At 41.2% G+C, this 21,047-nt stretch overlaps 1 protein-coding gene, 1 long non-coding RNA gene and 4 other non-coding genes across 9 annotated transcripts in view; 3 read left to right on the top strand and 3 right to left on the bottom strand.

Annotated features, from left to right (window-relative positions):
* Positions 1–21,047, top strand: part of FOXK2 (forkhead box K2) — a 430,591-nt gene that overhangs the window by 352,158 nt on the left and 57,386 nt on the right. The window contains exons 1-5 of one of the 3 annotated variants that reach the window (XM_062639753.1): positions 6,944–7,342; positions 9,627–9,676; positions 11,249–11,452; positions 11,542–11,667; positions 11,935–12,060. In XM_062639753.1, the coding sequence (XP_062495737.1) occupies positions 11,256–11,452; positions 11,542–11,667; positions 11,935–12,060 (449 nt within the window). In that variant the 5' untranslated portion in view covers positions 6,944–7,342; positions 9,627–9,676; positions 11,249–11,255. Of the gene's footprint in view, positions 1–6,943; positions 7,343–9,626; positions 9,677–11,248; positions 11,453–11,541; positions 11,668–11,934; positions 12,061–21,047 lie in introns of those variants that run through there. The other 2 variants (XM_062639754.1, XM_062639755.1) reach the window with 2 other exon arrangements.
* On the bottom strand, positions 1,352–1,423 carry TRNAQ-UUG (transfer RNA glutamine (anticodon UUG)). The gene has a single exon. It is a non-coding gene; the product is annotated as a tRNA-Gln (tRNA).
* On the bottom strand, positions 2,043–2,114 carry TRNAQ-CUG (transfer RNA glutamine (anticodon CUG)). Its single transcript has one exon. It is a non-coding gene; the product is annotated as a tRNA-Gln (tRNA).
* Positions 3,261–3,332, bottom strand: TRNAM-CAU (transfer RNA methionine (anticodon CAU)). Its single transcript has one exon. It is a non-coding gene; the product is annotated as a tRNA-Met (tRNA).
* LOC134174703 (U6 spliceosomal RNA) lies at positions 4,164–4,270 on the top strand. The gene has a single exon (XR_009968750.1). It is a non-coding gene; the product is annotated as a U6 spliceosomal RNA (small nuclear RNA).
* Positions 12,073–16,017, top strand: LOC134174615 (uncharacterized). Of its 2 annotated transcripts, none has more exons than XR_009968713.1 (3): positions 12,073–12,830; positions 12,922–13,114; positions 13,237–16,017. It is a non-coding gene; the product is annotated as an uncharacterized LOC134174615 (long non-coding RNA). The 2 variants fall into 2 exon arrangements; XR_009968714.1 differs by having other exon boundaries at positions 12,074–12,830; positions 13,798–16,017.

Below are 21,047 nucleotides of genomic sequence, written 5' to 3'. Positions count from 1 at the left end.
GTCCTAAATAAATCTTGGTACTGAATTATTTACTGATTCTGTCTCATTCCATGTAAAAGCTTAACTTCTGAAGTACACCTGATTTTAGCATATGTGCTTGTCTGGTGAATTCGGCATGAATAGTCTGTAACAGTAATACTGTATCAGCTATTTATGAGTATTCTGGATTACAGCTGGACTTCAGACTGTGGTAAGTGGAAGGAGAAAGTTGCTGGGTAGCAGTATGAAATGGTAATGTTCTCTAGAATGAGTTTACAAATAATGTGTTGAATCATACCAAGGCAGACAAACATCTAGTGGCTTTAAAGCTCCCTTACCTGGGAGGAGTGATGGTCCTGGAGTCAGGTCAAAGGGGCTGATAACCCTATACTATATACACTTACTTGAAACACTGGTGCACATGAACAGTAAAGATAATTGTGTATAGTCTGATATTTAGAAACACAGTTGGGGAAAGGATGAAAATTGGCCCAGACATAGAAGAGAGAGATTTTTTTTATCAACAGGTTATGTGTTAACAGATTTGGCAAACATTTCCATATATTTCTTTATAGAGTGTTAGTACCCTGGCTTCCACAGAACAGCCTCTAGACCCTGAAGGTTCCTCAAAATAATAACTAATCCTGAAGGTGATCTAAATTTTTTTAAAGGGATAGTAAGGAGTGGTTACGTGCTCAGAGAAAAGGCAAGAGGAGTTCATGTCCAGTCTGGTGTAGAACAGGGCTGTTGCTGTGTAAACAATCAGCAACAACAGGATGTGAGGAGGGGAGCCAAGGTGTTTGGATGTCTTTAACTACTCTTGAAATGAAAAAATTATTTGTGTCAGCAAAGAAAAGGTAATTTCTATTTGAACTCTGCACAATTTAACTGGTGAGATTATATTTACTCTGAAATCTCTCTGCTTTTCTGTGAATAATTAGGTACACTTGGAAAATAATGTCCTAATTTGCACATTTACAGAATCTGAAAATCAGATTTTCCTTAGTGTTAAATGCCCTTTCTTTTTTTTAAGACAATATAAAACAATGGTAGCATATAATGAAAGACCTAATAAAACTGTAGTAATAACTATTTAAAGTCTTGATTTTTTTTTTTTGCACAGCTGTGCAATTTAAGGAAATTTTTATAGTGCGATACAGTTACGATCAAGGAAAGCCACTTGCCATTCAGCTTCCCGGGTCTCACCCATGTTTTGGCCAGCACCCAGCTGTGCTGCGCACTGGCGTTGCAGCTGGTTTGTCGGCGCTCATTATCTAGGCTGTCGTGCGAAGCCTCCTCCTTTTAGGTCGCTGTGAACGAGCTGCGCCGGCGAGGGGCCACCAAGGGCGGGTAAAAGTGCAGTCTGCGTCGTAGGTTCTACCGAGATTTGAACTCGGATCGCTGGATTCAAAGTCCAGAGTGCTAACCATTACACCATAGAACCGGGCGGTGGCACTCGCCTCCGCCAGCCCGGGGAATAACCGCACAGTGACCGACTCCCATCCCCCTCCTGCCTGGAGGCTGGAACGATGGGCAGGGAATTCAGTGCCACTGAAGTCATAACCTTGCAGAGCTTTCGACAATATTCATTGTCTTCGTGGTATAACGACCGCTAAGATGCAAGGTCAGACAGCAAACACGAGCAGTGGAACAGCATCTTTCAGATACACAAACGGAACCCTCACACGTGCACTGGGGTTCACAGAGAGCCTCGTGCTTTTCTAATGCACGAGCTGGAGTTAGAACAAACCACACAGGTTGTTTACGGCGTAGAGCTAAAATGAATCCCTTATGTTTCAGTGTACTATGGCATGTCTGAATTTTTTCAGATAATAGATGTAAGAATGTCCTAACCTACCTACAACAAATAGAGGGGGTGGGAAGGGGAAATTGGTAAAACTCTATGGTTTGCTTCTCCTTGTTTTTAAATCCGTTTTCCAGGTAGCACGAGGTGTCGGCAATTTATGGCGTTCCAACTGCCCGTGAAAAACACTGCTTTCCCTAAACTCATTTTCCGTGACAATGGGCAGCAAGAAAAACTTCACCCGCACTCAAAAACTATCAGGTTCCACCGAGATTTGAACTCGGATCGCTGGATTCAGAGTCCAGAGTGCTAACCATTACACCATGGAACCGTTGAAACCGACCCCCGGAGCACTCCTTTTGAGGGGATCTCACTTACATGCATTCTGCATGTGTAAATTCTATGTAACAATCCACTGTTCATACATTTAGAAGCAACTTAGCATTAAACCATCAGTAAGCTATTTCTTAGATAATTCAATTTAAAGCTCGATTATAGACTTCCAATACTGCATGCACTGATTCTTACTTGACATTTGTATACTCGTTTTGCTTTCATGCAAATTTGAGTATTTGCTTGCTATATCTGAAAAGAACCAGGCTTCCTTGTCTCAACTATTGTTTTAGTTTGCCAGATTATTTCCTCTCTTGCTATTAACTGACCAGTGTATATAGGTAACAGAATGTTTCATTTAAACAGACAAGACATGGAAAAGCTACAAACAGATGCAACAAGCTTTTTACACATAATTAAAGACATGAAACTGTTGGAGCAACTCCAGATGAGGACACAAAGATACTCCAAGGGCTGGAGCATCTCTGCTATGGAGCCAGGCTGAGAGAGCTGGTCTTGTTCAGCCTGGAAAAAAGGCGGCTCCGGGGAGACCTTAGAGCAGCTCCAGTGCCTGAAGGGGCCCAAAAGAAAGCTGGAGAGGGGCTTTTGACAAAGGCCTGTAGGGACAGGGCAAGGGGGAATGGCTTTAAACTGACAGGGGAGTTTGAGATGAGATCCCTGTGAGGGTGCTGAGGTGCTGGCACAGGGTGCCCAAAGAAGCTGTGGCTGCCTCATCCCTGGCAGTGTTCAAGGCCAGGTTGGACGGGGCTTGGAGCAAGCTGCTCTAGCGGAAGGTGTCCCTGCCCATAGCAGGCGGTTGCAACTGGATGAGCTTTAAGGTCCCTTCCAGCTCAAAGAAGCCTGTGGTTCTATTAAATCATCAAACAGTGCTAGAAGAAAAGGTTGTAATCCTTTACTCGCACCCACTACATTACATGTCAAGATGGTTTCGGGAAAAACAACTGTACTCACACCACCAACTCCACGCCCATAAACAAGCGAAAATAACAGTAAAAAGCCAGCGATCACGGACACACCGGTTGCCGAGTTTCACGCCATGCTATGGAACGGCCTACAAAGCAGCCTGGCCTGCTCGCTCACCACAGATCGCTCCGCCGGAAAAAGGACGAAAACAAACACCAGCTAGCAGAGGATGGTTTCGATCCATCGACCTCTGGGTTATGGGCCCAGCACGCTTCCGCTGCGCCACTCTGCTCCTTGTTATAGCCTTGCCCCGTTTTGGCTTAGAACTGACTAGCCGCCGCGATCGCTCCCACGCAACCATGGAGACCTCCATGCTCCCGCCGCTGCTCCGGCGGGCACCAGCAGCCCCTGCCCGGTACAGGTAAAAGCGTTCCCCACTAGTGCGGGAGCCCCTACTACAGCCCCTATGTGCTTAAAGACACCTGAAATAACAGCAAATGGTTTAAATGTGCTGTAAGTTACCGGAGACGATTGATATTAAACTACTTTAAGTAAGAACTACAATGTATTTACTATAGAAAGTCGATATTCAACTAATTTAAGAACGACGATAGATTACCATAGAAAGCTCGTATTACACTAATTTAAGTGAAATCAACGATATATTACCACAAAATAAAAAAGGTATTAAACTAATATAAGCGAAAACGACGTTATATTACCACAGAAAATTGATAAGCTAATCGAAGTAAAATTGACGATATTTTACCACAGAAAATATCAATATTGCTAACTGTAAAGAACTGAACTCCACCGCCTTTAGCGTACTCCGAACGCTACTCCTCACGTACCGGTTCCCCAGTCCACCACCCTCTGCGGGTGCCGGTACCGCCCCTCCCCAGTGTGCTTTGCGCTCATTTGAATAGAGAACGGCACCGAACGCAGCCGCTGTCCCCCGCGTCCGCGGTCCCCCGTGCAGGCCAAGCCCGGGCGCGGCCCCTCGGCTGTTGCTACCGAGGGTGCTCGGCCCGGCACCGGCTGCTGCCGCACACCCACGCTCGCCCTGTTCTTGCGGGGCCCTAACTCCAAGGCTAGAAATAGCTAAGGGGAGGAACTGCAGATCGTGCTCGCTTCGGCAGCACATATACTAAAATTGGAACGATACAGAGAAGATTAGCATGGCCCCTGCGCAAGGATGACACGCAAATTCGTGAAGCGTTCCATATTTTTTTCCCCCTATCTGTAGCCCACCGCCCTGCACAGGAACTCAGCCGGGTCCTGACAATGACAGGGACAGCCTCCAGTTACCACATTCTTTTTTCACACTGCTTCCTCTCCCCAAAGAGCCACTGACCTCAAAGGCACAAGGATGGGAACCAATGCCTGAATGTCCCTGTGAGGAAACCTTACCTGGGTCAGGCTCCTCCTGCACTGTGTGGGGCTGGTTCTCCTCAGGCACAACAACCTGGATCCACACATTTTCCTTAGCACTTGCGCTAATACTGCTTATCCAATTTACTGTTGTTGATACAGAAAAAAATGACTTGCAAAATTAGAAAGTCTGTCATGAGGTTTATGGCCCTCCGGGCACTTGCCTGAGGACTCACAGCACAGTGTCAGTGACTGGTGCCTTTTTGTGTTTTATCTGCTTTATCAAGTTGTTTTTTCCCACATTTCATCTGCAACTCATTTTCTCTGGACGCAGTGGGGGCTCTGGCACTGGAAAGGCTCCCCTTGACCACTGTTTATCACACGTTTAAGTGAGGAGTATGCTCTATTTCACACTCTTGGTCATTACAGTCCTTCGCCCGATTCGGATCTGACTCAGCCCATGCTGCCAATGAGGAAAACCGAGTTGCTCCCCACGTCAACTCTGCACACATGCTCCGCTTTTATTTCTCACAATACTTTTTTGGTCAACAACTGAAGGCCTCTTCCCAACTGCCACACTGAACGACTTCGGGCACGGAGTAGGAAGGCACATCCCTACCGCTGAATTACCTCGGCAAAACTCACGCCCGTCGCTCCTGCCCTGCCCTCTCTTCCCCTGCTCCATTCGCGGTGAGAGCCGTGTGGGGAAAACCCGCTTCGAGTCAGCGGGCGCCGGCCCCCGCCTCAGCCCCGCCAGGGAACGGCGGCTCCCGCCTCAGGCAGCGCTGTGCCTGCTCCGGGCTCCCGTGGCGAGAGCGGCTCCGTGAGCGCGGGAAGCGCCGGCCCTGAGGTGGATGCAATGGCGGCCGCTGGTGCCGTCGCGTCCTCTCCCGTCCCTGGCCATACCACTCTGCCACGGTGTCGGCGGGGGCCGCAGGGAGCAGGCCCCGGTGCGAGGCTGGTGCCCCTGGGGCTTGCAGGGGCTTCACTGGTGAAGCTGTGGCCTCCTCCAGCTCCACTGAGTGTCCATGTGAGGATTTTCTCCTCAAAGTGCTTTTATTTTCATGCAGGTCTTCTTAGGGAAAGCAGACTTTCTAGCATAAATTTTTCATCAGAAAGTTGTGGTAGTTCAATGTAGTTAACCGAGTAATCACCACTCATGTTTTGGTGTGAGAGGGATTCTATTCCATGCAGCCAGTGGTGTGAGCATTAAGACATGTGAGTATTGGGTTAGTGCAGTAAATACTACACATTTAGTTAGAGCTGTTACAAAACCAGCGAAATGTGTACTTGCACTTGAGCTGCTTGCAGGTAGATGAATGGATGATAATTGTCCTGACAGGATTTGTTGGGCCCGGATCACTCTGACCCTGCACCGGGGCTCTGGCAGTTCCCCACTGTCCTGACCAGTGCTAGTGCTGCCTCAGAGCCATCTGTCACTGGATCAGAAATGCTCTTCAGCTGCAGCCTCCCAGGGAGAATGGGGACTCACAAGGAGCTCTGCTGCAAGTGTTGCTGCCTCTCAAGGAGCTCATGTGTTCTGAGTTTTCCTAGAGAAAACCAGCAGTCCTTCTGAGTATTGCTTACATGGCTTCCATAAGGAAGTACTTTCTATTGCTGAAGGATACTGAAAGTAGCTGGAATTCTTGTTTGTTGGCAAGGTGGTAGCTCACCACCTTTCTCCAGGCAACAGTATCTCACTCTTGTGGCATTCAGTACTGGCCACCAAGAGAACAGGGGAAGATTGGACCAGGTTGGATGGAGCCTTGGGTGCCATGGTTTAGTGTGTGGTGTCCCTGCCCACTGCAGGGGGGTTGGAACTGGATAATCTTAGGGTCCTTTCCAACCCAAACCATTCTGTGATTCTATAAAATAGCAGTACTGAAGGCAGAGGTACACCCCAGAGGTACTGGTGACCAAACCCCTCAACTTTATTTAGAGGGTGTGCATAACAAAGAATTGAATCAATATGGACTGTTTCTCTTAGAGATCTAAAATCACTATAAGAAAAACAAGAGTTGTTTTTAGAAGGCCTTTTATGAACAGGTAGTGTTTTTTTGGCTTTGGCATTGGGAATTTTGTTCCTGTTCAGTCTGAATTCTGTGATGGGGTACTGAAGCTAAGCAAGGTAGATGCTTTTTGGAAGAAAAAGCAGAACAGATGCAGATGGTGATGGGAAGAAAGTAAAAATAGGAAGCATGAAGCAACTATATTGTTAGATGGAGACACGAGCTCTGAGAAGGGAGGTACAGAATCATTTATTAAGCATACAGCGCGCTATTACATACTTTGAGTATGCCGTAGGCATTTGCCACACATAACCTATCAAAACCCAACACACACATTCCACCCCAAAGGTTGCTCAACCATGTTTTCAACTATCATTTTCTTGTTCTTGTATCTAACTAACATTTGCTTCAGATTAGTGAACTACACTATCATCTGAGAAATCATCATTCTTGCACAGGATACATTGTTTTATGTTTTAACTGTGGTTAATCACAAGATATCAGCTGTTCTCATAACATCCCATTCAAAACAGTCCTTGGAGAGGAACATTAGCTGTTTGTTCTCTTCGGCCTGCTCATGCCAGCATTTTGTGATCTGTTGAGCCCACTCAGCTGCACCGTGTTTTTCAGGTTGTCCTCCACAGTTAGAGATGCTCTTTTTCTCTAGTTAAAATGCAGTAGCTTATTGGTCTGATGACTCTGCGTGTTTGACTGTTCCTCTCAACTTGGTTTTTACTTCACGTCTTCCACATGAAAGTTTTTTATTGTATGTTAGGTACTACACAGCATAATTTAACTGCTTTTAAATATAAGAATATGTTATTCTTTCTAGATATAATAACTTAGATGAAAGACTGAAGATACAAAGCTTGTTTGAAAGAATTTAAATGTGATGAATCACTCTCAGCAGTGATCAATAAAGGTAAGAAACTCTACTTTTGTGTTACTTAGTTTACACGGTTCAAGATGCAATGAGAATTCAGGTCTTGCTAGATTTCTGTACAGCTAATTTTTCTTAAAATCTCTTAGAATATAGTAGTTCCTCTCTTGTTTCATAAAGCCCTGAAGGACCGAAAGCTCAACTTTGAAAATGAGCCTGCTTTCTGAAAGTCTACAACTTAAACCTTCAAGTCAGTTGATCTTTTGCATGCTGTTTTTCATAAATTGAGTTGTTCTGAAAGCATTAAGGATTTGAACACAAGCAAAGACTTGCTGCCGTGAGTTATATGGTGATAAACCTGGTGGTTTTCAACTTTTTTCTTAGTTCTCTTTATTAAATTGTTGTAATTGATTCACTGTTTCAGGTTAGAAGAGAAACAGACAGATTAAAGCTGTTGATGATGAGAGAGTTGGTCTTTGTGAATAATTAATTAATACCAGTGCTGTATTTTTTCATGTGGTATCAGTATTGCACTGGAACATGGAAATACTTTGTGATAGTGTCGTAAATCACTTTTTGTCTAGGAATAACACTTGTAACAAAGAGCAAAGGGAAGAACCACTGCAGCAGGATATTACAAAGCCCGGTCTAAAAGGATTCAGTTCATGGAGTATAGGTCTTTCCATGCCAGCTTAACATAATGGTTTGGATTGACCCTCTTTGTCTTCAAAGTCCTTTAATTGATGATAACTGGAGAATATACCAGATAAAGGATCAGCATCCCCATGCTTTCTGGAAACTTAGATAGATAAACCAGATCTCTGTATGGTTTTAATTCTATTACATAGATAAATTACTATATGAAGTTTACATTGGCATATCCAGGGAGCAGTTTCTCAATCCCATCTCACAAATATACATAAACCATGAAATAAACAAGAATATTTAAACATACTGCTGGGTTTACTGATTGCTCTTGTAGCAGCATAGGGCATTTTATATCCAAAATCACATGCTTCAGGAGACAGGAAGCTTCATAAGTTTGTAAGGTGTGTAACTGGTGTGCTTACATTTGGAAGCTACATATACGGAGCTCAGAGATAGGATGTTTGCTCTGGAAACTAATGAAACATAGTGAAATATTTATCAGTGGAAAGGTGATAGTGTAGCTGGGATTTTCAGTGAGAACTTGATGGTAAGAGGAGAAGAGTGAGTTTAAGTAATGTAGTAGAGACTGCTATGAACTATATAAACCTCTGGAATTCTTTCCTGCACAGCTGCAGTGGCTGTTTGAGAGGAGGCAGAGTGCTGCACCTGGTGTCCTCAGTTACGTTTCTTTGCATTTGCTGGGGAGAAAAATGAACCTTAACCTTTGCTGAGCCTGGGGTATGGGCTTTGAAATTTCATTCCTAAGTGGCAGCTGCTGCTGCTGTATAATAACATACACTCCATTGTACCAGGAACGCGTGTTTATTAAAGAACTCGTATGAAACAGTTCAGGAGCAAAATATTAACATCACTGGCATGGACATCCAAGTGGTAAAGTCAACATTAATATAATATTGTTGGAGTTAAAAGCATTCCCTTGCTGTGTCTGCCACACAGCCAGGATTGGCTAAAGCTGGAGAAATCAATACTGGCTCATAGACCTCCTTAAAACCCCACAAGTATGGCCAGATACATTAACTTAAAAGCTTTGGTTTTTTTTTTCTTATCTATTAATTCATCATTGGGAACACAGGCATACATCTTAATTTCTTAAATGCTATTTTTAATTTTGCTACTATGCATGACAGCAGGATCTTGTTTAATATACTGAAAAGGCAAGTGGCTGCATATTTGCTTTTGTTTCAAAGTTACTTGATGTAAGTAAATGTTGTTAGTAACCCTTTACTTCTCCCAGCAGCTCTGTAATTTCAGGATAACCAGGAAGCTGTAAGCAAACAACAGCTTTTAGTGGTTAACATGGTTAACAAGTTACTTGGAATGTGAATGTGTTTATACAGACTACACTTGTGAAGGCCGTCGTAAGAAATAAGTACAAAAAGCCTCTTAAACAGTAATATTTAATTGGAAACACTATCACCAAATATCTATTTTGCAGAAATAATGGGGACAGAGAAGGAATTCTCTCATATTTAAGAAAAGGTTAAAATGCAAGGGATTATCCTTAGATACAAGTACCACTGAGAATTTGTGCTATTTTGAGAGAGCCTATAATTATACCAAGATAATTCTTCTTTGCTTCTTTTTTCATTCCTCTTCTATTAACTCACACACTGTGTCATGAAAATCTGCTTGTGTACTGTTGTAAATGATGACATAGTGAAATGGATTTCAGGACGTGGTGGCTTTTTTTCTTCAGTTTATTTTCAAGTTGTGTGAAAGTTGGACAAAACCCAAACAAAATATTTTTGTTTCTGTTATTCAGCTGATTCAGCAGCTGCAAATGTTTCTATGAGCCTTCAGTCAGTTCTTGAGGTAACTTGTTTGACTTGTTACTGTGAGTCTACCAACACTGACAGTAGAAATAATAATAAATTGGCAGGTATGATTGTCCCTCTCTTTGGTTAAAATTATCCATAAGTACTGCTGGCTAACTTGGTCTGTGGATTTAGTGATTTTAAAATGCAGTATGTGTAAATAGAAGTGTGTGGAGGTGCCAAGAAACTGGTGGAACATGTACTGTGTTTGGCTGCAGCTGGAATAGTTTGTGACAGCGTGGATTTTGAGTTTAGATGCATTTTCTTTTTCCTGGTGTCACTGATTTAGTATTTCCCTTTCAACAAGCAAGTCAAATGTCACATATCCTCTGCTCCATAGAGGATGTGTCTGATTTTGTCTCTGAATCTGGCCTTTAGGAGGTAAAATAATAATACACTGTGGTGGTAAAATAATAATACCCTCTGCAGTATTATACTGTATTATTAAAGAAGATTTTTTTTTCAATTTGGACTGGGAACACTGCCTGGAAAACCTGTGTTTTCTATCTTTTGTACCACATTTACTTAAGTTATTAAACGAGTATTTAAAGATCTATTTTGTTATGGTACCTGCTCCCTCTTTGCACCAATAACTTGCAGATGCCAGTTTTTATCTCAGGGGCACGCAGTGCTTTCACTGTGACTGTCGTTAGCTGCACGTTTTAATGTTTAAAAAAGGCTTTAAATCAGTTTCCTTAAAACTGGTACTCGACCTCTGCAAGCACTCTTCTCCCGCACCGCGGAAAGCGGCGCTGTCCGAGGCCTTCTCTCGCAGGGACAGCAGCCGCACGACACAAGTAACCTCATCTGGAGGCACCCGGCTTAACCCGGGAGCAGCCCAGCAGTGCCCGGGGGGTCCTGACCCTTGCCACGCCTCCCGCTCCGGGAGCGGTCGCTCGATCCCCGTGAGGCTCCGCCATGATCGCCCCCGGCGGCTGCAGAGCAGCGGGCGCTGCCCCGCTCTCACGTGACGTGCGCGTCATCAACGCGCGCCTCTGATCACGTGCCTCATGTTTATGTCGGTCGGTGCTGGCGCTGTTGTGTTTATGTCCGTGGCGGTGAGTGACTGACTGACCCTCCCTAGCGGCTTCCACCGGCGGGGCGTGAGGAGGCGGCGAGGCGCTGCAGGCTCGGGACGCGGCAGGGAATGGGTATTCCCTTAGGGGCGGCCTTAGGTGGGGTTGTCCCGGGGCCCGTCGCCGTGGCCTGGCTGGAAACGGCCGGGTTCGTCGGAGAGACCGGGTGGGCGTGTGCCGCCGCCCCTTTCTTCCCCGTGTGGGCTGCGCGCCACGGCGGCTGCGTCTGCTGAGAGCCGTGCTCGTTTGTAGTGGTTTATGTGCTTAACTTCATAGGAGTAGAAGGGTTACCGTGGTTGTCTTATCAGTTTGCGCTACAATGACTCGGAACACAGAGGTACAATCTGTTAGTCCGAGCTCTCACTCACTAGTCTTTTCTTTATACCTAGGCTCACAATGTCGCCACCACCAAAGAGATGTGGAAGGCCCCCAGTGCTGTCTTTTCTGGAAAAGAAAAAGAGAAAGCAAAGTCTTGATAGAAGAAGGGGGAAAACAAGGATTTATGTGGGAAATCATATTGACCGATGGTTGGCACTTAAGGAAAAGTTAGATTTCAGAAATGATGCAGAAGTTGCAGGGTTTTTACTGGACTTGTAAGTAGACTGTCCCAGTATTCCTCTATTTATTTAATACCAAGTAAATAATTTTTGACATTAATAGCAACTGCTTATTTTCTTTCTAGGTATGACAGCCGTGACCCCTTGTCAAAAGCTCCAGTCCGTTCCCTCTCTCAGGGTATGAGAAGAATTACTGTGAAAGAAGCAGCAGCATTGCCAGGAAGCGCTTCATTAATAGCAGCTGATAGAATGTTAGTAGTGTACTCTTTATACATGTGAAGGGTGGATGACATATTTTTCATGATAGTAATTGAAAAATGCAGTGGAGTTTATGTAAGAAAAAGGGAAGCGTGCAGCTAATTTTACTAAAATGGAAGATGTTTTTATATCCTTTGTAGAACAGCTTATGTATGCCTTTTGTTGTTTGTATTGTTGAGCACATAATATCAGTCTAGACAAAACAAATAAAATTATTGCAGAAAAAATGTCTCAGTTAACAGCTTGGGTTGTATTTGCAGGTATGACAATGACGATCAGTTGTCTGAAGAATCTGCTTGTTCTGGACTTGAAGATGTGAGAATTGTAACTGTGAAAGAAGAGGGGGAGATGCTGCTTGACTGCTCCTCCACAGAGAAGGATGACACGTTAGTGATGTTATGTTTTTTTTTTTTTTTGAATGTTTTGCATTTGAAAATATTTTGCGTTGGTTTTATTACCACAGTTAATTTTGTTCATTAGAAACTCTTGTCATTCATGCTTTATTAGCTAAAACCATGTTGGTACACAAGGGTTGGTCCAGTGCTTCTGAGGCAAGAACCTAAGAGAGACTTTGGAAAAGTTGTAAAGCTTTTAAGTGTACACACAGCAAACCTGCTTGTTCCGTGACTTACTGCCTTAATTGCATACAAGATTCACGACTGGGACAGGACAAGAAAATAGCCAGTACTTTGCATGTATCTTAGTCACTTGTATAAGCAGCTAGGTTTTTACAGTAGTACAGTCTCCAGGCAAGTGCAATTGTGTGTGCTTTAACTTTTCTCAGAAATGTTTCATTGTTGACCGAGTGATATGACATACAAAGTGACATGTTAACCTATCTAAAACTAGTGCCGTGCTCAAGAGGCAACCACATCATCAGTCGACTGCTGATTTCTTTTACCACAGTGTCATCAGTAACTGAGACATTCACATTTGAAATCAGAGGAGCCTCAAATAGGTATGCTTGTCCATTACTCTTTATTTAGGTTTCAGTTATCCACAACAATGTTACTGAATAATTGTAATTTCATCCATGATTTTAGTTATCTGACCTTTATTAAAATGCATTTTTCCATGTGTGCAGGGGTCCACTGAGAACGTGGGACATGACGCTGGCATTGCATGGTGTGTTCAAACCCCTCACTAACATGGTGAAGTACGTAACATATGCAGCGTGTTTGTCTGATTCTTGTTTTCTCTGTGGTTTTGCCTGTGACTTTCCTAATTCTTCTTACTTTTGATTTTAGTAGGTGAGCAAGTTGGGGTTTTGAATGCAGTTCTGTGGCACAGAAGAATTTATGAAGCTAGGTCAGGAGAAAATAAAGTGTTGATGAAGCTGGCAAACTCAAGTACATTCTTCAAAATGCCATTTTTCTCTGGCAATATAATGTTAGTTTGGAGTACAGCAATAATTGAATTCCTGGGACTGATTTGATACAGGTGAGACAGGGTTTGTTCTTAACTGATCGCTTATTTCAGCCTTCTGAGACATGAGAAATACTGTGAAAAGTTGTTTGGTATAAGAAAAACTTCTGTTTAACCTAAAAGGTAAGATATATGAGGCTTTGTTACAGTCTCATGATATCTATGTGAAGATGTTGAATAACACTGAGTATATAAAATGCTGGACAAATGATCAGGCAAGTATGCAGTCATAATTGTATAATGCTAAGAAATGACAGCTGCCTAAGAAGAGATTAAAAAATAAGAATGGAGTTTTATGGGACAGACATCCTAGGTCACACTGTGTTATTCTAGGGAATATTTACCTACCAGGAGTTGTTGAATGGCCTCTGTAAGGGTATTGTTTTGTTTCAGTGTCTAAACACTACATTACTGGTGATGTGTCTGGGTTTGGTTTTCATTGACAGTGTAGTATTGAGGTAGTTTCATGTTATTGAGGGTTTCTTACAATCTGTGGGATATCCATACTGGTGACTTGCCCAAAGTCATGTTGGTAGGTGAACTTGGGCCTTTAGAGTAAGACTAAATTCAGATGCTGACTTGGTGGTTTTAGATGGGTGGCCAAAGTTTTTACTTGTTGTAGAAAATAGTGACTTTCCTTTGGAAAGGAACAGTGGTTATGTTAATGTATACTTTTTTTTTTCTTCTTGTTTTTAAAGGTGTGGTACTGGACTTCCTGTTGAAGGGTGGAGATGAAGGCAGGTACTTCCTGCTTTCCAGGCATTTGGGTGTCATGTTTTCCTGTTGCTGTTATTGGTTTTGGCCTTACAGAGTATACTTCTTGTTCTATGCTGCTAGGTTTAGGTTGGCTGCACACTAACTGTAAGGAACTGGAAATATCAGAGATAATGGGGCAAGAACACAAAACTTGCCTGCTTCATTGGTGGCTTTAATGTTTGGTTTCTGTCTTGGTTTTGTACTCTTGCCTTATGATGCTAGCTTTCAGAGATTGCTGTTGTAGGGAATTAAGTTCATGGAGTAGCACTGAGAGAGTCAAGCATCAGGATGTCAAGGTTCTTGCCAGGTGAAATGGTATGGGTTTTCTGAGTTGTGGCTGTTGTGAAGAGTTAAAATAACACAGGAAGAGGAGTATGTTCAGAAATCTGATTTAAAGTATTATTGGCAGGGCATAGCTAAAGGAAAGTGTCACTGAGCCATGTCCAGTTAGATTCTTGGGTACATCCAGTTCTCTAATGCTTCTTCTGTTGTGAATATCCAACTTTAACATTTAGAATATTAACCAGTCTAGATGCAAATGATTTTTCTGGTTTGCATGTAACAAGTGTCAAAGCAGATAATAAATGATTCATTGGTTTTCCTTTAATGTTTATTATTTACTCTGACATTAAGATTGGAGAATGATGAATCAAAGTACTTGAACAGGATTTTTTGAGGAAACTTTGAAGAATTTGGGATTCTTCTGCAATATTTGAGTGATAGCAGTTCATTTGTTTCCTTTGCCTATTCTTTTATTGATGAGACAGTTTCTCATGGTAGAACTGACTGTCCTAGGACTTGATTCTGGGAAGTATCTAAGAACAGAAATGGAATACAAATACAAAATAAATACTTGAAAGTGTCACAGCAGTCTGGCGAGGAAAACTGAAGCCTGTAGGATGAGTTGTTGTCAGTCAGGAGTAACTGATAAGTTGGGAAGACCTGACTTTGAAGGCAGGCTTCAGCTCCAGTTCCTGTCTCTCCTAAAATGGTAGTGGCAACTCCTTTCATAATGATCTTTTGCTGAATGGCTTTCCTCAGAATCCTGGGATCTGGCATGAGTCTGCATTGCAGAATTTCTCTTTATCTGAAGTAACCTGTTGTCTGAAAAGTTGCATGGTTACTGTTCAGACAAAGCACTTGTAAAGTGTTAATTCCTTCCCTCAAAAAGAAACTGAACAACCATGAGGAAGAGTCTAGCAAGCTGTTAATGCTGAAGACTTAGCATGACACCATGTGAGGTGAGCAGCTGAGGACTTTCTTAGCAAGCAGGAAAGAAAATCTTAAATTACATTTCAAAGAAAGAGGGGGAAAAAAAAAAAACAAACCAAACCCACATGATTAAAGTAACCTGCTTAGTAGGACAGTTTCCTGTGCTCTACCAACAAGTTCATTTTTGATGCTTTGAGTAGTCTGCATTTTCAGACTCTCCAAGTTGGCCAAAGTATAAAATAACAATTCTTAATTGAACCAAAAGGTTCTGCAGGTACTGCTTTTGGTCTTTAGTGTTCATAGGTAGTTTTTACTTCAAAAAAAAAAACCCCAAACCAACAACCAACCAAACACACCTCCCCACCCCAAACCACAGCCTGTGATTATTTCGCTAATGTAACTTGAAAGCGCATGTGTAATCTGGCTCTTCCTTACAGAAAATTAAGATTGAGTGGTTAGTGTGACAGTTAGTTTAATGCTAAGTGTTGATCTGTGTTTCACGATAGTAAAATCTCTGTATATATGTCATAAAAATATGTTGGTCTGATTATAGGTATTGCACATACAAAACCACTAATGGAATTATTGTAATATTTTCCATTATTTTAAAGTCAGAATATTCTGTGAGGGGAATGTACTTGCCTAGACAGACACTGTGAAACAATGCAAACGTATTTCCTATTTAGATATTTGAATGGCATATTGTAACTTGTCATTATGTTACTTTCCAGGGTGAGCAGCAAGAAGAAAATCAAGCTCTTGTATAAGACTACTGGGGCAGTTTTGGGCCATTTTGATTTTGCTGTGAGGGTATTGTGAACTGTAAAGGATTACTGTAAGTTGTAGTATGAAATCCCATGTTACTTGTTGAATAGCACATTAAACTTAATTACCTAAAGTTTTATTGTGTTATGCTAGCATTAATAAAGTGTGTGGAGTGGATTATTTCACTGCGAGAGTCTGTACATAGATCTCTGAAGGGCAGCAAGAAACAACAAGCCAAAATGCTGGTAGGTATTGCTCAAGCTTATTCAGAATTTATTAACTTCTGTAGGTTTTGTTTATGAAAAAGTTCCTCCCATTTTATTTAAAACTCATAGGGTTAAAACAGAAGCAACATTCTGGTAGCAGTTGAAGCATCAAGCATGCTTCCATCCCAAATGTGTTTCTTGGAATGCTTTTTTTAGGGAGCAAATTTAACATATCCCACACCCTGGAAGGTATTCTTGCAGTTTATTGGTGCACTTAATGATGGGTAAAAATATTGAACTACATAGTGTGTTGTGTTAGTGCCTTCTGAAAAATGAATACTCAATATCAGCTACTACTTCAGTTATCTAAATATATTTCATTATTGACTAATTTGATCTCTTGATTTGGCTTTTGATGCTACGAAAGCTGATATATGATGCTTCTTAATTATTTCCTTCTCTTAACAAAGATGCAATGAGTGTGGAGAACTTTTAGTAACTCAAGTTCAACAGAATAGTGATGGCAGTTCTGAACTTGTTTCATAGTTACCAAGTATGGGTAATCCTGGCAAGTTTTTAACCGAGCAATTGTGAAATGAGCATGACTGTATTCAATATGTGTTTGTCAGAAAGTCAGAAACTCCCAGGCTTCTGATTTTTGTTGTCTTTAACCACACATGTTCGATAAGCATTTAGGTCTTGATCTTACAGTATTCAAACCAGCTGGGTTTTCCCATAAACTTATATTAGAACAGCCTCTCTCTGTGAAGAAATTCCCCTGATTAGGTCAACATTCAGTTTCTTCAATGAGCTACTTCAGCTGCTATAAGAAACTGCTGCTTTGAACTATTCTTTTGTTGCTTTTGAAGTATCAAGATTTAGTGTTGCCATGCTAACAATTTATCTTCTGCCAAATGTTGTACAGATAGCTCTTTAAAATAAAGCAGAGAAGATGATTTGAAGCTTTCTCAAAACGAAAATGCTACTTCCAGTATCCTTCTGTGTTCTCTTTTGCTATGTACCTTTCAGATTTTTCTTTGACTACTAAGCAGTCATTCATGTCTGTGACTCACTTTGGCTCACAGAGAGACTACAACTAGTGGCACTAGTTGTCAGTGAAGTGTCTTTCGGTGCTCTCAGATCTATTTATTTATTGTCAGTGACCTCAAGGGAAGAGGACTGAGCCTTCAGGAATGTCAGTTCAGTTTTCCTCCAAAGTATACAAGATCATAGAAGAATCTGCAACTGCAGTAGCTTATTTCAATAAGGAGCTCTGCCCTTCTGTGGCATTTAAGCACCATCTTGTCAGCCTCTTTTAACCTAGTTCTTGTGCCTTTGTAAATGCACACTAAAAATATTTAGATTTAATGACTTATTTTTGTCAAAGTAAACTTAATACTGTGAATACATGATGCATTGAGGTGCACTCACTATCTAGAATTACAAGTAGAACAATTATTTGGTGTGTAGTACTTGAGTGTAGTATGATTCAGCCCATACTGATGTTTTCCCCCAAAAGCTCCCATAAGACTAGCACTTCATGCAGAAGTCAAGAGAAAAGCAGACTCTGAAAAAATTCCTTTTGTAATGATATAATATGCACAAATGTTATATTTTGAGTTGTTATATCAATATATGCTCTTGAACATCTAAGTTCAGTAGAACATTAGTTCTATTTTAGTATTAGTATTTTCCAGTCAATGTTGCATACTAGCGAACTGATGATTCAGAAACAAGATTATTTCTGCCACAAATATGGCAAGAGCAATGGCTATGCTCATGTCAAAACAGCTGAGGAAGTTTTTCTGCACTTATGGAAATTGCTGAACTTGGATAAATTCAAATGTCAGAACTAAATCAATAGAAATTTGCACTGTTGTTCCAATGATATGTTAAGAATACACAGATAGAATTACTCTAAGCAAAACAGTTGGCTTCTTGGCAATACTGAGTATAGGTTTCTGACCTAAGTGATATGAAAATAAGGACATTTTTTGTATGCGTGTATAGTGAAAGACAAACAGTGGCTGTAAAAACACAGAACTCTTTGTGTGTGTTTTTAATGTGACTTCATTGTCCCAGTTGGTTTCTTTAGAACTGTAGATCTATGAAATCTTTTGAAATGTGAGTATCTAAGTATGTAAACAGAGAAACTTCCATCCAAATAGGGATAGGTTTTGTGGTGGAACTCAAATTTCAAACCATTACCTAAACAACTTAAGTTACCATGCACCAGTTTTCATACTATTAATTTTGTATTCTATTTTGCCTTTACAAGAAGTAGTGTAGTAAATCACAATAATTACTGTTGTGCTCAACTCAGTATTACACAAAAGCTTCATAGTTTTGTTTTTTTTGGGGGGGGGGAAAGGGGGCTCTATATTATGATTTACTTTTGTAGTAAAACCCTGACAAAACATGAAAGAAATTTAAACCAGCTCTTGCAGCTTTCTTTGTGAAATAAGTAGTTTTGTCAATTGTCACAGACACCACCTGGGAGGAGGGACAGAACTGAGGTGAGAGGCTGTAGTAAGTTACTCTAGAAAACAGTATTTCAGTGCCCTGTTTACTGTTTAGAATGGCTGTTTAATTCCTTAGCTCTTGTCTTACTCTGAATGCCTGTCTGTAAGGCTTGATCATGCAGTCAGAAGTTCAGGAGGCAGAATGCTGCACCTAGGCAAATTATTTAAGAATATAACAGGGATGTAGCAATCTGGTTTTATTCTGAATTTTTCAGATGTAGTAGATCATCTTGTTCAAGTTACTTATCTTCCTTCTTTTTTTATCTTGTGGTAAAATAGGAGTGAATTTCAAATGTAACTTTTATGAGGCATGATATGTAAGAAAGATTTATTAGTATAAAATACTATCTTAAGTGTAATGATACCTGTCATCATTTTTTCAAGATATTCTCACATCGTGTATCTTTTGGGCTTCCAAATCAAGGCTCCCAAATGAGTTTCAACAACGTGTCATGTTAAGCACATTCTCATGAGTCACTGCTGAAAGTACTGATCAGTAGATGGTAGAAGGGAAAATGCATCAAAGGAGGAATTCTAAAGGTGGGAGTAGTGGAGTTTCAGTTTGAGATTTGTAAATGAAGTGTGGGTTAGAAAGGAATGGTGAACCTGAACATGTTTTGTGGGTTGAGTGGTTACCTGTCTCAGGACAAGCCTGCTTCCTCTCTTTTCTGATGGCTCAGCAGAAGCAGTTAATACTTCATCCCATTATAATTCTAGAGAGACTCCTCACCACTACAGGAGTCAAAGCTGTGGGTAGTGAGGATTCAACAGATAAATTGGACGCTTCTGAGATCAGATAGAGCTGATAGGTGTGAGAAGTCTGGCATCTCTGCCGCCTCACTTAGATCATAAACCAATACTTTCTTCTGTACTTCCTGTGTTTATATGTAAAATTGATTGTATTTAAGATACCAAAATCAGTCTGCCTCTCAGTGATGTTTGTAATCACGCTTTACATGCAGTACTCAGTGTAGTTTTTTTCTGTAGACTTGGCTTCAGGTATCTAGACAAGAAGTGTGTTTGTATGAATGTGTCTGTATTACTATTATGTATGGTGTTTATAATAATATTATGTTTGTAACAGTAAAAAAAAAACCAAACCCCCAAACTCTGGTGAATGTGCCCTGAATTTGCAATAGGTAGAGACATTGATCAACCAGGGTATCTCATGTTGATTTATTTGATTGCTACGATTTTCTTAACATGCCTTTTGACAGACCCAACTTAAAGTGTGCATTATTATCAAGACTGTTTTGCATCATAAATTGCCAACATCCCTATGTGTTTGAGCAGCCAGAATCACCGTGAGTCAGTTATTCTGGACAGATGTGTACACTCCCCCAAAGTCATTTGTGTTGTTCCAGGGCAAAGTAGAGGAGGTAAGAGCAAAGGAGAGAATAAAGTTTGAATGGTGTTTAAATGACTGGAAACCTTCTGATGCTTTTAAATCGGTTTTTCTTACTCTTCATGGTTCTTTGCTATCCTATATGCTCCTTCTTGGATGGTCAGCCTTGTTGTAGACTTGTGTTTGTGAGCTTTGCTTAAACAATCACTTCAAAGCAGTTCAAGTGACCTGTTTTTCAAATGAAAATGTTCTGTAACACTGAGACAAGAAGTGCCATCTTCAGTAGCAAAAAATAAGATAAAAACCTATTGTGGTAAGATCTTACTGTCGTTTTAAAAATTCATCATATGATAAACTAAACCTAGTTTTGAGTGTAGTGCAGTAGTGCTTGTGATTCAGCTGTTGATCTGGGATGACAAACTGAATCTGTACAGAGCAGCTGGGATGCTTCTTGTGCTGTTTCTAATCCCAAAACAGATAAAACTACTTGTGGATAGTGAGAGCAATATAGTTAATATATACAAATGACTTGTCCTTTTCAAAAAGGCAGGCAAAAGTGCAGGTTGCAGTAGGTGGTTCTCACAGGTGACAATGTTTCTTGTCTTTTAAGGTGCTGCTGTGTGATCTCACCACTAGGAGCTTGGACGAGATTTGAGCACCAATATCTCAACAGACAGCACTTTGGTTGTGAACTATTATACACATTAAGGCAGCTGTGGAGGTAGCAGCAGGAGTGGTTTTATGTATGTGCAGAAAATGTCACCGTTCCTGTAATTCATGTAGCTCTTATCTACCTGTACCTAAAGCAGTCCTAAATCAGCATTTTTAAAAGGCTGGTCTTACGATAAAGATTTGCGTAACTTTATCTCAAGATTTATGAATGTGGTGTAAATCGACATACAGAAATAAGGGTGGGGGTTTGGGGATTTTGTATTTTCTTTTTAAAGCTAGCTTCCAAAAGCCATAGCCAGAAGAAGATCCTTAATCAAAATCTAAAAATGCTCTAGTGAATGTACACAGTGTTCCTGTAAGCTTTTCATAGCAAGACCGTGTGCTTATTGCGAGGTTGTGTTTCAGGGTAACAGGAACACCGGGGAGTCTGATGTGTGTTTGTAACGGGAGGCCAGGGTTCACATTTCAGC

This window comes from Pezoporus occidentalis, unplaced genomic scaffold, assembly GCF_034315485.1.
Source record: "Pezoporus occidentalis ecotype Australia unplaced genomic scaffold, CSIRO_AGI_Poc_V1 ctg62, whole genome shotgun sequence".
Lineage (NCBI taxonomy): Eukaryota > Metazoa > Chordata > Aves > Psittaciformes > Psittacidae > Pezoporus > Pezoporus occidentalis.
Note: the sequence above shows the minus strand (reverse complement) of the source record. Positions and strands in the feature narration are given on the sequence as shown.